At 32.7% G+C, this 17,465-nt stretch overlaps 1 protein-coding gene across 1 annotated transcript in view; it reads right to left on the bottom strand.

Moving 5' to 3' along the window:
• The window catches only part of DIAPH3 (diaphanous related formin 3), a 495,179-nt gene that overhangs the window by 220,982 nt on the left and 256,732 nt on the right, over positions 1–17,465 (bottom strand). Inside the window, exons 19-20 of the mRNA XM_079137635.1 lie at positions 13,597–13,691; positions 9,728–9,829 (exon numbers count right to left, since the gene is read on the bottom strand). Of these exons, the coding sequence (XP_078993761.1) occupies positions 9,728–9,829; positions 13,597–13,691 (197 nt within the window). The remainder of the gene's footprint in view (positions 1–9,727; positions 9,830–13,596; positions 13,692–17,465) is intronic.

Here is a 17,465-nt window from a genome sequence, read left to right as displayed (position 1 = left end):
CCTAACGAAATACCTCTATCATTCCAGCACTTCCTGCGGAGCATTTATAACTATTAATATCGTATAACTACATTTTTGCTTATGTATATATTACTGTCCCCAGCTAAAACAAAAATTGAGATGCTTACTGCAATGAACTCAGAACCTAGAACAATGCCTAGATCCCAATGTTCAATAAATAGCTGCCAAATAAGTGAATGACAAAGTAATAGCTGCTTAATCAAGGACACAAGGTATTCAAATAAAACATATCAGACAGTAGTACAGTTACCAACTGTTACCGTTTATATGTGAGATGTCACTCAAAAGGCCATGTGTGAGACAATGCAAGAAAATTTAGAGGTAAAATAATTGGATTATAAGACAATTAAACTAATCAGTTCATTAATCCTCTGATATGGATTATCTGGGTGGTAACTATAGGCAGATAGGGTGTGGCTGGAGGAGATGAGTCCCTGGGGGCATGGCTTCAGGGTATATATTTTGTCCTTATTGAGCAGAACTCTCTGTTCCTGGTGTCATGCCCTCAGCTGCTTTCCTCTACCACACTCTTCTGCCATGATGGTTTACCTCACCTAGTGCCCAGAGTAATAGAGACAGCAATCTATGGACAGAGACCCGTGAAACTGTGTAAGCATCAAACTTCCTTCTCTAAAATCTTTGTTCTCCAGGCCTGGAGGCGCAGCAATAAAAAAGTTGACTAAAACACCAGTATAAGCTGAAAGCTTAAATTCACCCATGAAATCCAAGCCTCTCTAATACCAAGAGGCGAAGACCTATATTAATGGAAAACTTGCTACTTAGAGCCACTTCTTTAGAATCATTTAATATTAGGAAACTTCTTAAATATGCCCAATCTGTCAGTAGTGAAACCAATATTAAGGTCGACCATTAAAAATCCTCTATTTATGAATATTAGTATATTTGGGTAAATCCACAAATCTCTTATGCATTATTTTGGACTACCTATTAAAGATGTAAAAAGGATGTGTAGGGCCTTTTATGAGTTTTGCCAACACATAACTCCACTGTGTCATATATAGAAAGAATTAAGAAGAAATCTGTGTGGAATAAAAACGAACTTCATGATTACACAAATGGTATGAATCTACATCGTGTACAACCATAGTAACGATATGATGTACCCCATTTGTGTACAAGGAATCAAAATGCAGTCTGTAAAAAATTAAAAGATGAATTAAAAAATCTTCAGAGAAAATATATATTAGAGAAGATTAAAAATTATCTTTCAGTTCAAATAGCAATATTACTATTTTGACCTATTTTGACCTAGCTGTTAAATAAGATGGAAGGCAAAAATCAGATTTTAAAAAATTATAGAAGCATTAAATGACCCAAAATTTTAAGCTAACAAACAATGATAACTCAAAGTGAGTTAAATTAATAAGGACTAAACTAAGTAAGAAAAAAGTAAGTGAGTTTATACTACCCCTTAGATCCTGGAAGAAGCATGTGGATAAGGGTACAAACTAATAAGAAGAATAATTGTAAAGAATGGTCAAATGCTCAGAACAGTCTCAAGAGAAGCATACTAAGATTTGAATAGCTATGAATATAGTTATTCAATAACAGTCATTCCAAATAAGTGTTCTCACTGTGTAGTCAAAGATTTGCAGATGAAATTGCCCAACTGATGTCCAAAGCATTAGGGAATGTGAGGGACCCTGAGTAAGTGCATAGGTACTAAGAAGCAGCAGTGGTGGGTGAACAGAACTTGTGTTTTCTAAAAGAAAACATACTACCAGTTTCAGACTGGCACAGTTTATGTCCCTGGTAGACAGACAGAAGATGAATTATAAAGAGAAAATAAAGAATGAATTATAAGAAGCTAAAACGGGTATTTAAAGAAATTATATTGGACTAACTTCATATCTTTCATTAAGAGCATAACTGAAGACTGTGATCTGTAAAGTAGCACGTAGATTCCAGTGCACTTAGTTATATGCAGAGGGTACTGGTAACAAAGAGGAAGGATACTTTACTTTGTATGAAACACCAGGAGTGTTAGGGGAAGCTTCCCAGGGAAACTTGCTGGCAGAAGGTCACTGTGGCATGCATCTTCTGCCTGGTTCTTCCTGCAAGTGCTCTCTCTGCTCCTTGGCTGCCAGGAGCTGAACTAATTTCTTTGGCCAATGTCCTTGTGCCATAATATTTCTGCCTTGTAGCCAGCTGACCACTGACTGAACCTATGAAACTTTGAGCCCAAAATAAACTTTTCCTCCTCTACACTGATATTGTCAAGTATTTTGCTCACAATAACAAAAAGTTGACTAACATACTTAAGATGGTTCGTAAAACTGATATTTACAGGACTTCTGGAAAGGTAATTTGGCAGTTAACAATCAAAATCAAAATGCCTTTTATAGTACCATTTCAAATACTAGGACTATTTCCTAAAGAAATAATTAACATAGTTAATAACAAAAGAAAACCTTTATAAAGAGCTTATGATTTAAAGATGATATATACATATATCACATATATATATATACACATATTACTGCATTAATTCATTTAATATGAAGAATAATGCAATGGAGATAGGCACTATTATTGTCCCTGTGGTAGGTTGAATACTATTAAAGAGGTCCATATCTCAATTCCCAAAATTTTTGAGTATGTGCCTTATATGGCAAAAAAGACTCTGCAAATATAATTGACAACCTTGAGGTAGGGAGGTTATCTTTATTGTCCAGGTAGGTGCAATGTCATCAAATAGTTCTTCTAAGAAGGAAGCAGGGAATCCGAGTAGTTATGATGACAAAAGCATTAGTAAAAGAATGGCTGGGCCATGGGCCAAGAAATGTAGACAGTCTACAGAATCTGGAAGAGGCCAGGAAATAAATCCTCCCTGATGAGCTCTCAACAAAAGTGTGGCTTTGCTACCCCATTCTGAACTTGTGATCTCCATCCAAAACTAAAATATAATGAACCTGTGGTAGTTTAAGTCACCAAGTGTGCAGTCATTTGTTTTAAAAGTAATAGAAAACATAGTCCTATTTCAGGAAACTGAGGTATAGAAAAATCAACAACTACCCACAATCACATACCTAGTCAAGAGATACAGGTAGGATTTAAAGCTACATCATGGATATATACCTTCAAGACATATACAAAGATATATACAGGATTCTTTCTCATAGAACCTTGGGGGGTAGGGGCAAATTAGCATCCTTTGTCAAAAGAATAAAAGGAAAAGTCATGTGGGTATGAAATACTACATAAAAGCTTAAAAACAGACTATGGAAAAGGTCTTCAAAATACATGCCAAAAGAAAGTTTCAGAACAATGTAATTTTAAAATTATTTATATGATCATGCATACAACTGTGAATACAAAGAAACAGAATAAGAAGTCCAACAATTAAGAATGACAATTTGTGTGAAATTAAGTGAGGAAGGTGGAAGGAAGGGACATTCACATTGTATTCAATATTTTTATGTTATTTGAATATTTTGTACCAAGAATATATGTTTTAAAATGGCATTTTAATCCAAAAAAAGGATGCATGAGCTTCCTACATTTTTTTTTTTTTTTCCCAAAACAGAAAAGAGGCCTCCACTGCATAAAGTTTAAAAGGCCTGCCCTACAGTGACACCAAATGGTAGCAGATCAAAATACAGTACACAACCAGGACATTTGTTCCATTCAATCTTCCTATAAATGTTTGATTCCTTTGAAGAACAAGCAGCTGAACAGAAATAACATGGAGAAAAATACTCAAAAACTAGAATTTTTAATCAAAGAAAGTCTAGTACACCAAACTTCAAATACACATTTTTTTAGGCCTCTTTCCAAACTTCAGCTAATCTTCTGATCCCACTGAATATTTACATAAATCATTGCTCACACATTTAAACCATGCCACTGTGAATACAGTGATTTTACCTAATGGCTTATTGATCAAAGAAACCCTGCAAATATAAGAAAAGCAATCATACAATTCAAGTCAGATTCTACTCCATGGAAACCAACCTTTGGAAAGCAGACCATACTTGGGGGAACAGACGAGAAAGATTGGGATTGAAAGTGGGAAAGTTAGAAATAAAATACAATACAGGCTACTGACCTATCAGTGAGAGTTTCTAGGAAATATATATATTTTTTTCATTTCTTAACCAGTTGATAGAAAACTAATTTGAATAAAATAAGAGGCTACTGCATCCCAAATTAACTAATTTCTTAAGAAATTATTCTGCTGAACTGTCCAGGGAAAAGAATATTCCAAATTTAAGCACATTAGTCAATATTCAGCTCCCTCTGACAGAACCTAAACAACAAATAAAAACAGTATGTGAATGTCTTCTCCCTTATAAACCACTTCAGAAAAACATGAAGATCAATGCCCTCCCAGAACACTCCTCTAAAATATCATTTGGCTAGAACCCTTAGTATCTCAGCATTAAATGACAGCTTGCTTGGATTTTTTGATGTATTATTTGTCACATGCCAACATCTCCTAGAAAACAGACAACATATAAATATGTTATCAGCTACAAAAACCAGTCAATATCATTAGGATATAAGGTCCTAAATTTATACCATTGGATTTCAAATCTGTATTTCAAAAACAAGTTAAACAGAGGATTTCAATTGTTATCACTACATAAAGCCTGAATGTAAGAGGTGATGACTATGCTCACTATCATGATTGCATCATTATACAATGTGTGTATGCATCAAAACATCACACTGTGCTCAGTAAACTTGCACAATTTGGACGTCTTGTAAAAATAAATCTTCCATATGAATACATGACCAGTGAAACTCCACATCATGTACAACCACAATAATGTGAAAGTATTAGAATAAGATATATATAGTATGTCAAAATACACACTATTATAATATATATGAAAAGAATAAATAAATAAAATTAAAACAAACACTAAAAAAAAATGTCGGGCTGGGACATAGCTCAGAGATAGACTATGTACTTAGCTTGTGCAAGGCCCTGTATTTCATCACCAGCACCACCAAAAGAAAAGAAAAGAAAATTAAAATGTACAGGATCACCTGCCATATGTCACTACCACTACACCATAATACATAAAAAGGATGGTCAGTTCTAGAAATCTTTGACTGCTGTTCAAACAAACAGGTCCATGTCTTGTCATTAAAAACCAAGGAGAACTAACTCAGTAAGGTACTTTGTATCAGATGAACAACTAAACTCTTAGTACCATAAAATTACCCATGGTTACTAAAACTACATTTAGGACTGTTAAGGAGACAAACAGGCAAAATTATCATTAAGGAATTCTTCCAATTTCAAGGAGGAAACAAATAAGGAAATAAAACAATATTAAGGAGAACTTGGGGAAAACAGACAAATCAAATAGTTTGGTGGTTGGAACAAAGACTCAAGAATATACATTTTTTTTGGAAATTAGTATAATATTTCAATTTAGAAAAGATATATTGATCTTAGCCAAACAATAAAGAAGCAATTACACATGACAGTTCTAGTAGAAAATTTATAAAGAGCATAAAAACCTGGAAAGTTGTAAGTAATATATAATAAAAGTAAAACAAATTTGAAATTTGCAGATTAGTCATGATACATGTTCTTTGGCACTAGTTACTAACATTTTGGATATGTTATTTTTTGCATTCTGCTTTTCCATCAAAAAGAAAACAATGCAAATGAACACCAATCTCCTGGTAGAGCTGCATAAAGATTATTTATATATGAAATTATTATATATTATTTATATATGTTATATTATATATATGTAATGCTTGTGAAGAATTAAAATTGGTTTGATAAGGCCAACAACTTCAATGAATTTATCTATCACCTCAAGCTTTAGTGTATTTAAAGAGAACACAATTTCTAAGAACTTCTAACTGAAATGAGTCAAAACTAATGAATTTATATAATTTTACAGGAGAGAAAGTCAATGTCACTGTTAAACAACCTAACTATAGATTCTTAACTAGTTTTTGGCAACAAGAAAATGCTAGAAATCACAGTATCAGTCTACAGAACCTGATGAAAGAGCTACAAGCAAGTTGCTCTATGGAGAGAAACAAAAGGAAAAGGTGTGGGAAGATGCAGCTAAGACTAAACCAATCTATGATAATTTCCTGGCTGTGCTTCTGTGATTTTTTTCAGGCAGAAATGATTAGTACTTTAAAATCTAAGCCAAATCAAAAATGAAAGTAAAACTCCATCTCTCACCCTGCACAAAACTCAACTCAAAATGAATCAAGGACTTAAGAATTAGACCAGAGAGAGACCCTACACCAAATAGAAGACAAAGTAGGCTCGAAACTTCATCATGACAGCTTAGGATCAGACTTCCTCAACAAGACTCCCAAAGCACAATAAATCAAAGCAAGAATCAATAAATGGGATGGACTCAAACTAAAAAGCCTTTTCTCAGCAAAGGATACAATCAATAATGTGAAAAGAGAGCCTACAGAGTGGGAGAAAATCTTTTCCACACACACTTCAGATAGAACACTTATCTCCAAAATTTATAAAGAACTTACAAAACTTTACACCCAAAATACAAAGAACCCAATCAATAAATGGGCCAAGGAACTGGACAGACACTTCACCGAAGAAGACATACAGATGACTGATATATGAAAAAGTATTCGACGTCTCCAGTAAGTAGAGAAATGCAAATTAAAACAACATTAAGATTACATCTTACTACAATTAGAATGGCTATTATAAAGAATGCAAACAATAATAGATGTTGGCGAGGATGTGGGGAAGAAGGCACACTTTTACATTGCTGGTGGAGTTGCAAATTGGTGCAGCCACTCTGGAAAGCAGTGTGGAAAATTCTCAGAAAACTTGGAATGGACCCATCTTTTGATCCAGTTATCCCACTCCTTGGTTTATAACCAATGGACTTAAAATTGGCATACTACAGTGATGCAGCCACATCAATGTTTATAGCCGCTCAATTCACCATAGCTGGATTGTGGAATCAACCTAGATGCCCTTCAACAGATGCATGGATAAAGAAACTGTGGTACATATACACAAGGGAACATTCTTTAGCCATAAAGAAGAATAATATTATGGCATCTGCAGATAAATGGATGGAACTGGAGAATATCATGCTAAGTGAAATTAGTCAAGCCCAAAAAACCAAAGGCCGAATGTTTTCCCTGATAAGTGTATGATGATACATAATGGGGGTAGGGAGTGAGACAAGAATGGAGGAACTTTACATTATGTAGAAGGAAATGAGGGGGGGTATGAAAAACAGTGGAATGAGACAGACATCATTACCCTATGTACATGTATGATTACACGAATGGTATGATTCTGCATTGTGTACAACCATAGAAACGAAATGATGTACCCCATTTGTATACAATGAATCAAAATGCAGTATGTAAAAAGTAAAAAAATAATTAAAAAAAAAGTAAATGTGCCTTAAAAGCAATATGAATATATTGTAGAAATCTACAGTTTAGCGTACCTTAATCGCTCATCTTTGATACAAACATTATTTCAAAAGTTGATGGTTTAAAAGAGCAACTTAGTATTTTGGGAGTCTTACAGAAATATACATGGAATTATAATGAAGTTTTCAAAAATCATCAAACTATTGTATTTTTGATATAATGTTGATAAGCTAAAGACACAGCATGCCTTAACCAAATTAAAATTAAGCATTTAATCGAGAAAAGAGAAAATTTCAGTTACTCCTTTCAGTTGTCCTATTTTAACATGCGTTAACTGGAATATTTTTTTGGTTGACTATCAATGACTGTTTTCAGCTTTACTGTGCTTCCTTTTTTTGTACGTGGGAGTGGTAGAAGGGGAGTGGTAGAAGGGACAGGGGTGAAGAAAAGGGGTTTAAGAAGTAGGAGTAGACAGACTGGGAATGGTAAAATGACAAAAATAGTACTAATTACTTTTTGTTCAATTCTCATTCTCTCTTCTCCACCCAAACAATTACTATTTAAAATGTTAGTACCACACAAATAAAACCTTCACACAATGTTTAATAATCTTCATAATCTTCATAATCAACACTGTTCATATTCTCCATAGGAAATCTTGTCAGTAGCATTACTCTTTTGATACTATACTTCATTTGCACTCAAGTATAACCTATCTTGAACTGCGTAAATTCCTGATCAAGTCTAAAGTGACATGTAATGAAATAGCATGAAATGGTCCATATCTCTTGTCTGAAAATTGAATCTATAACCTTAGTCACTGGTTTCTGAGAATATTTTTGTTCTACCTTTCTGTCTTCTGAGAGTATACTGTTGATAAACTATAGCAATTTGATTGTGAATACTAGATTTTCAAAAGAGAGTTTGATTTGCTGATTTCAAATAAGCTTTAAATAATAATAAATTCAAATTTCTCTGTGAATCACTAGAACAAAGGAATAGGTTTAAATCTTTCCTATGATAACGTGTGACATAAACTTCATTGTTAAATGGGCACTTTTATAAAACCTTGCATGTGTTTCACATTTAATGTACATAAGAAATATTTCAAAATTATAGTTTTACACATTATTCTAGTGGAAGAATCAAAAGAGATGGGCAAAAATCAACACTGTTAGTCTGTGGTTAAAAATTTAACACCAATTGTCCTTTTCTCACCTATTCTCCTATGGAAGACAGTAAGTAGACTATCAAAAAGGGATCAAGAGAAAGAAATCGTGAATAGGTAAAACAAAACAAACAAAGGAATATGGGGGAAGGTTGAGAGGGGAATGATCTGGAAAATAGGAATAAAAATTAAAAAATGTTTGAGTTAAGAAGTTTTATAATAAAAATGATAAGACTGTGAAAATAAGGTAATGCCCTACTTGTTTTCTTTTGTAATCTATTTTCAGATCTTTAAACATTATGGGTGGGGTGGGGGCATTGAGCAGGGTTGGTTTTAGATAAAAGAAGGAGTTTAAGAACAAATGCCTACAAAACACCAAATCTGGAGTACAGATCTGCCCAATAAGTTAGACAATCCAAATCTTCAAAATTATATCTAATACAATTCCATACTGGCCCTAGAGGTTACTAATATACCTGACGATAAATGGGAAAAATAATAATCTTATTAAAAAATCACTACTTTATCATTATGATGACTAGAGTAACCAACCTAAAAAAATGATCATTTAATAGTAGTAGAAAAGAGCAAAGAAAAGAAAGCTTGCTTTAAAAAAAGTAATTTCAACTTGCAAGTCTTTTCACCTCTTTAGACCCCAAGTTCCATAAAATAGGAGAGCAGAACAAGATGATTATTGAGATGCCTCAAAGATTTTTTTAAAGGAATTCATTCTTCACCCTCATTGCAGAGGAGACTGTATTTCTAATTTCAGAGTCAAAACCATGAGATGAACTCAAGTGAGTGATTAGAACAAGAAATTGAAGTTACTCTTGCAGTATGTTGGAATGAACAGCTCTAGAATGAATCACAAATATATGTTTAAGTAGTACAGTATTCATTTAATATTTTAACATTAAATACAGAACATACAAAATTGTACATACACTTTTTGAATGCCCCTTGAATTTCATTGAAGGATAGAGTTTCAATATATTATCTTAAATCAAGATAATTTCCCATGAATATCCTTAGGTTAAAAATACCAGCAAGGTGAATATTAAATGTATGTGGGTAAAAGAAAGGAAAAGCTTTGCAATTTTCTTTGTCCTATTTTGCAGAATATATATATAAAAAGAAAAAAACCTCAAAAGGGTTAACACTCACCACAACGGCAAACTGCTCAGGTTCGCATAAGTTGTTATAGTCATTCTTGAACTGAGACAAGGAATTTAATTGCTCTTGATCAGGAAGATGCTTTAATAAGTTCTAAAATTGAAGTCAAAATAAAACATCTTTAGTCAATGAATTTCTCAAATTTTATGAAAATTAATAAACTATGGAAAGGAAACCAGTGAGGAAGTTAATCTTCAGTTTTATTTCTAAGTAACCTCCTTTATATTAAGCTGTAAGCAAGACTTTCTGCAACTTGGAAATAATTTTCTTTTTCTCTATCCCCGAATAATTATATATTCAAATCAAACACTACTGAATGTTTACTTGATTAGTTTATAAATAAGAACTCAATCTATAGCAAAGGAACAGTTTTCTCACCTGGATAGATATGATCCATTACATTTCAGCTATAGGGAATTAAATGTCAGAAATTTCAGGCAAAGTCAGACATATTTTAACACTTCACTCAGAGGGATAAAAGAAATCACCATATTGCTAGTAAAAGGCAAAGAAACTGATAGAAAAGAAATCAAGGAAATTTTAATGGCAGTGCTTGCAAGATTTAACCAGTAGGATTATGTTTTAATAATAAAAATCAAAGGTATCTCTAAATGACAAAGTAACTTTTCTAAAGTTAAAAAAAAATTTTAAAGGCACTGCAGATATAGGATGATATACTTAAAGATAAAACACATATAAAGAGACCCTCTAGGAACTTAAGTGTCCATGGCTCAAAGGCCCTTTAACTGTAGCATCTGCATTCTAGAAACCATAGATTCCTTTGACTGCTCTGACTCCTTTTTCTATGCACAGCCTTTCCAAGTCATACTTAAACAAGAGAACTACTTGAACAAAGACCAGGGGAATATACATAATTACTCTTTCCCAACAGAACATAAATGATTAAACCATCTCTTGGACAAAGTCTACATGGCCCTCCGAATAGAAATAAACTCGACCTTAATAGTGTTATAACTAGTCAATGTAGTGATATTAAAATTAAGGGGAAAAAGGAGTGGTTGGTTCTCACAATTCCAGATTTTGTAAGTAATTTTTGTACAATCCCAAAGTTGAGCATCAATTGTAATTAAGCATATACAGTATGTGTTTATTGGCAGAAAAGATCTCTCAAAGCATTATTAATTAACAATAGTGTTAGAGAATATAATACATCAAAAAAAGTTAGATCAAAGAACAAATTATTGACTCACTGTATACCTTTGGACAAAAACTTGTTTGAATGATCAAATACAAAAAGGTGGCCAATGAAGGATCATTTCTAGAAAAAGTATTCACTATAAATACTAGCAAAGTGAGCAAAAATAGTCAAGGCTTGTGATTTTTCCCACATAAGTTGAAATGTCTCTTAGTGAAATTTCCTAAGACCAAAGACATGATTATTTATATTTTTGTTTAACCATGTGAGTTGACAGTTGGATTGCCCATGTGATATTATTATACTGAATCTGTGAATTTGTTTAGCATTCTTTTAGATGACCATCAAATCTCTGTGAATATTTTAGTTAATGTATAATTAGATTTTTAATATTTCCTTATAAATTTGTTCACTTTGTTTTTGTGTTCTAATGTGAAAAACTACTAGGATGTATAGGAGTAAAGGCCCAATCTACCCTTGCTTTCCTCTTACCAAATTTCCCTCGCCCTCTATAAATCTTAAATGATTGTGCATTAATTCTACAAATTGTCCAAATACACCCAGCTTTTGCCTCCTACCTCAGTGTTATTACTGTCAGAATAGCTGCCTGTCACTATATTTTTCATATAATCCCCACCCTATTCTATATTCATGCTTATTTGTCCTTGAAGTGCCCTTGCCTCCACATACACCACATAGAGTACATACCCCTACATGCTTTTTAGTTCTAAACCAATCTTGATTAAAGTATGCCTATTTTGTATTATAATTATAGGTGTAAAAGTCATCCTCTTTGGCAAAACACAAATTCCAAGGTGAGGTCTACCTCTGATAGGGTCTAATACAATGCATGGTGATACAATAAAATACTTGCAAAATGAATTAATAAAAGCCTGTTGGGACCAAGTCCTTCATTTTTATGTATGTATTTTTAGTTTTTAAACTCATAAAACTGGTATTTACCAAGCATGATATGCACAATAATGACACCCATCCCTCCATGATGCCCATGTCTACTCACAGAACCTATGAAAACAGTAGGTTACACTGCAAAGTCAAATAAGTTTACAGATGGACCAAGGTGGCTATCAGCTGACCTTAAATTAGGGTGAAAATACTGGATTATCTGATATGCCGATGTAATCACAGAAGTTCTCAAAGTGGAAAAGTAAAATAAAGCAATAGCACGAGAGGGAGAGGCGACCATGAAAGAAAGCAACAACAGCAATATGGTTAGACTGAAAGATGAAGGAAAGGGTCTAGGAGTTCAGGAAGGCAGGAGGCCATAAGCAACTGGGAAAAGACAGATACGGAGTCTTTCCTAGAGCATAAAAGAAGGAAGACAGCCTGCCAACAGGGAGGGCAATGCCATAGTCTACACAAGTATAAGATATTAAATTTGCACTATTTTAAGCTGTTCAGTTTGTGATGAATTGTTGTAGCCGCAATAAAAGACTAATACATTAAGAAATCATTATTGCTAATTATTAAGAATTAGCAAATTGAAACTATTTGGACAAAAATTTAAAAATGCAAATGACCTTTTTCTATCTCTAGACGACAAAAGCCACATGATCATCCAAAACATTCATGTAATCAAGTTAAGAGCTACTCTAAATATTTAACAAAATCATTATAAGAAATACAAACATGTATTAAGTGGAAATTTCTTCTTTAAGGAACTTGGCATCTGCTCCCAGCAAGAAGCCACATACACAATCAACAATAATAAAGACAAAAATTCAGTTGAGAGAAAAAAAAAAAAAAAAGCTAGAGGGGGAAAAATGCCTAAGAAAGAGCTGTTGAATCAAGTAGTTTGAGTGTTGGAGATACCTGGCATAAATCACAAATGACAGCATATTACCATCAAACTTAGAAGACAAGATAAGGAGAGGCAAACTAAGAACAACTTCTAAAGATATCATTCGTTGATAGGTTAAAACATCTAAAATAATCTTAATCACTTGTTGATATAATAAATAGTCTCTGGCTCTTTATTACTAAAAATACATTTTTACAAACGTTCTTATCAAAACAAAAGAGAGTAAAATGAAGATATTCTTTCAAATACAATTTGTGTTTTGAGTCTCCAACTTTAAATTCTATCCCTATACATACTTCCCCAATCTCTGATATGAAATTTAGTAAGTAACTTTGGTACCATATTATCATTCATTTAAAAATACATCAGGTAAGAACCATTTATAAAGTGTTCCATCCTTCTTAGTGAATTCAGAGCACCATGCAAATAATCTGTAGTACTTATATGAGCCACAGTGACTCTAGAAAGGGTTGTAGGTGAAGGAGACTAAGTAAAAACTGTCTCAACCTCCTATACCAAACAACAACACAACTTCATAAACCTAAGAAAAACACATCTACAAAGGCTATAAAACAAATTTAAATGAACATATCACAAATGATAATTGTAACACAAATACATATGTTAAAAATAAATTTGCCTTTCAAAAACAGTCATTTAAAATAATTGAAATGTAATGATTTTGATAGCATTATATTTAGTTTGCAGTCCAGAAAAGATGCAGTTTTATCTTCTGGCAATGCAGAAGTTATGCTAAAACTAATTATGTAGCAATGATTTTCCAGTTGAATGATTAGGGTTAAGAATTTTGCTTCACTTACAGACTTCTATTTAATGAGAAGTCTGCAATGAAATACTGGAATTTAGGCTCTGTTTGTTTACCTGAATCATAGACTCTGCCAACCGTGTTTCATCCACTTCCAATATCATCATCTTTATTTCCTCATATGGCACCCGAAATGAGCTCAGAAAGATTGCTGAGAGAGGAAAACAGGTTCATAAAGAAGAAGAAAATAAAGAAAATTTGAGATAAAATTCTATTTGTAAAATCAAGTATAAATTCATAAAGTGAAAGAATTTATTCTTTTAGGATAGTTATCATGGGGGGAACTTTTGTTAGCACACTTTATTCTCTTTTGCACTTGTAGAATTACGGTTTAAACAACAATCCTGTATTATGATGTAGGAAACAAGGTCAGTTTTCAAATGCTTAGTTATGTGTTTACCAGAGGAATATGCCAACTTTCATGTTATTTAAAGAACTAAAATATGTTAGATACACTCTAAAAACAACACATTATAGTGAAAAGGAATGATAAAAACCCCAATATGCACATGTAATATTTGTCTAAACATACGTGTTATTGGCTTATATTATATCTTCCAGTTCTACTAAATAGTTGAGAAAAAAAAACATTTTAAGAGTACTACATGTTAACACTTTTACAAAGATTATAACTTCACTATTCCGAAGTATTGTAAACAATATACTAGAAAAAGTATTTGCATATAACTAAATCTTAAAATATTACATTTTATAAAATAAATTTTCATGATAAACTATCCAAATAAATTTTGTGCAATAATATAATACTGAGAATTTCAAATATTACTTATTTTTTTTTGATACCTAAACATCTAGTCTTATAATGATATTGTCAAGTGCTTTTGTGGGATATAAAGATATTTCACAGAATTAGATATAATGTTTTTCCCATTCCCCTCTTATTCTAGTATTATATTTCCATGTTCAGAGATGTAATTTTTTGACCATATTCAGCACTGGCTACCAATCACCCTTTGATTTTTTTTTTTTTAACTTAGTAAACTATGTTATCTGGTATATGGGTAACTGCACATAAAAACTATTTTTGGATAATGTTATCTGCTTCTTTCTTGGATTACTTTTTGTTGTTGAAGAGAACATGTGTCAATTATAGATGAGCAAAGACACCTTCGCTTGTTCTTGTCACCAACTTTATTCACACATTTCTGAACACAGGAATCGTAATATGTGATAACTATGATTGAGATGAAATAAATGATCTAAAAGATCTACTAACAGATACTCATATAATTAAAAGGAATAACTATTACTCCAGTACAGTTGTCCAGCTAGCAAAAAAGTATATATATACACATATATATATATCATGACTTATATATATCATGTACAAAGCAAGATGCAGAATAATTAAAAAATAAAATGAAAATGAAAAAAATTTGGCATGAAAATCTAGTTCGTCTCTGATTAGAGAAGAACTTCTTAAGTTTAAAAATCAATGGGAAACGTGAAAAGATTTATGTTTGATAACATTTACAAAAAAAAGCATAAAAATCTACCTTGGAATTCACAGAGTATCATTCTTTCTTCAAATATAAGCAAGGATCTAAAATAATTTGAATTAACATGAGGCTGACGTGGGAAATGGGGAAAAACACATGTAAAATCAAAACAGTAAGAAATAAAAGTGGCAAATGAAAAAAATATATATGGTAAGCCTCAGGAGCCAGCAAATTGAGATGAACTATAAAGACACGTCTGGATTATAAACTTAGATTAACATGAAGTCGTGACACTAATGATGCCTTCTTAAAAACAACAAATTCTATCAAGATACACAATCTATGGATACAATTAAAAATACAGAAAAGGCTGGGCACAGTGGCAAACACCTGTAATTCCAGTGGCTTAGAAGGCTGAGGCAGGAGGATTTCCAGTTCAATGTCAGCCTCAGCAATTTAGTGAGGCCCTAAGCAATTTAGTGAGACCCTGATTCTAAATAAAAATGTAAAAAAAGATTTAGAGGTGTGGCTCATTGGTTAACCACCCGGGGTTCAATTCCTGGTACCCCAAAACAAAACACAAAAACAAAAATAGAAAAGGTTGGCAGGCTAAAGGGGAAAACCAATATTACTCTGGGACAAACCAAAATTACTCTGGGACATAATACAGAAATTGGGAAAGAAAGTTATTATAGTGTTATATTTCAGGTAGTATGACAAAGCATAAAACATTCTAGAAATATCTAAAAAGCATGATTTTTTAAAAGTTTTTTTTAGATTTTGGTAGACCTTTATTTTATTCATTTACTTATACGTGATGCTGAGAATGGAACCCAGTGTCTCACACGTGCTAGGCAAGTGCTCTACCACTGAGCCACAATCTTTTTTAATCTTAAAAGTATTTTTAAGGTATCCTGAAAAGAAGGAAAATTAATACTCCTAGGAGAAAACAGTTATTTACAGAAATGGAACAAAAGCTTGAAATGTAGAGAGGGTGTAGTGGTGAAAAGTTTCACTAAAAATAAAATAAGTTGAAAAAGAAGCAGTAGAACTTTTAGAAATAAAAAAATATAGACATATACATGAATTAGGCAACTGATGAAAAGAAAATTGGTAACATCAATTGGGGACCCATAAGCACAGTCATCTAAAATGACTTAAACATAATAGGCTGAGAGACACAGAAGTTAAGTAAGGAAACTTTAAAAAGTCTAATAGGAGGACTAAACATAAATCTTAAGAGAACCAGAAAAGAAGCATATTTAAGGACATCATGTTAAACTAAGTAAACGAGACCAAAAAAGACAAGTATCACATGTTCCCTCTAATGTTCCCTCTAATATGTGGAAGATTATAAAGAAAGGAAGGGGGGGGGGGTAAAAGTTGAACTGAAAGTAGAAATAGTGTTACTAGAGACCAGGAAGGGTTTCAGCCAGGGTATATAGGGGATGGGGGTGGCATAGGGTGAAAGAAGGGTGGATGGATATAATTAACATATACTGTATGCATGTATGGACAAACCAAAGTGAATCCCACTAAAATGTACAATTAATGTGTCAATTAACAAATACACATTAAAAATAAGTATTTGAAAATAAATGCTAAGAACTTTTCAGATTTATAGAAAAACAAACATCATCAGATGAAGGAGGCTCAACAAATGCCAAATTTGGTAAGTGGAAAAAAAAAATCTAGTATCTTATAAAACACCAAGCACTGGGGAGATAAAACAGAAACAAGTACTGTTGAGGGAAGAGTAAAGTTGTACAAATACACAACTGTCCACACTTACAGCAGGGGTTGACACTCAGTATGTCAAAACTATCAACTCAACTAGTGTAGCTCAAGAGCAACCATAGACAATATGTAAGCAAATGCCCTGTTAATGTTTCAAAAAAACTTTGTTCATAAAACAGATAGTGGACCAGATTTAGCATGAACACCACCCAAATGTCAACTAAGCCTTGAACGAATCAAGTGTGACATTCCAAAAATGTAATCTTATGCTGCAATGGAGATATTTATCCTATAGCTGAATGAATTAACATGGTTTTAGTTTTGTAAAATTCAAAACCAAATTTATGGAACATGTACATAATTGGTAAAACTACAGAAAAAAAAGTAAATGCTTAACTGAACATCCAGATGAGGCTACTTCTCACTGGGAAAGGAATAAAATTGGAGAGGGACATAAGTCTCTAAAGAAGAGGCAATCTTTTAACTATAGATGTTGTGTTTAATAGTAAATTTATCATAAATATAAATCTCTCACGTATAACACATATCCTTATAATATAAAATAATTTTAAATGAACAGGAAAAAAATTTAGAAGTATATTAATGTGAAATAAAGCATTAACCTTACCCAGGTAAGGTCCTGCTGACCTCATTGCCTATGAGGTATACTCTAAACCCTTGGAACACTCTGCCTGAGAAGTGTGTCTTTGGCACCTGGAGATACTGAG

The sequence above is a fragment of the Sciurus vulgaris genome (genome assembly GCF_902686455.1).
Source record: "Sciurus vulgaris genome assembly, chromosome: 4".
Lineage (NCBI taxonomy): Eukaryota > Metazoa > Chordata > Mammalia > Rodentia > Sciuridae > Sciurus > Sciurus vulgaris.
The sequence above is the reverse complement of the archived record's forward strand: the minus strand, read 5'-3'. Positions and strand labels throughout refer to the sequence as shown.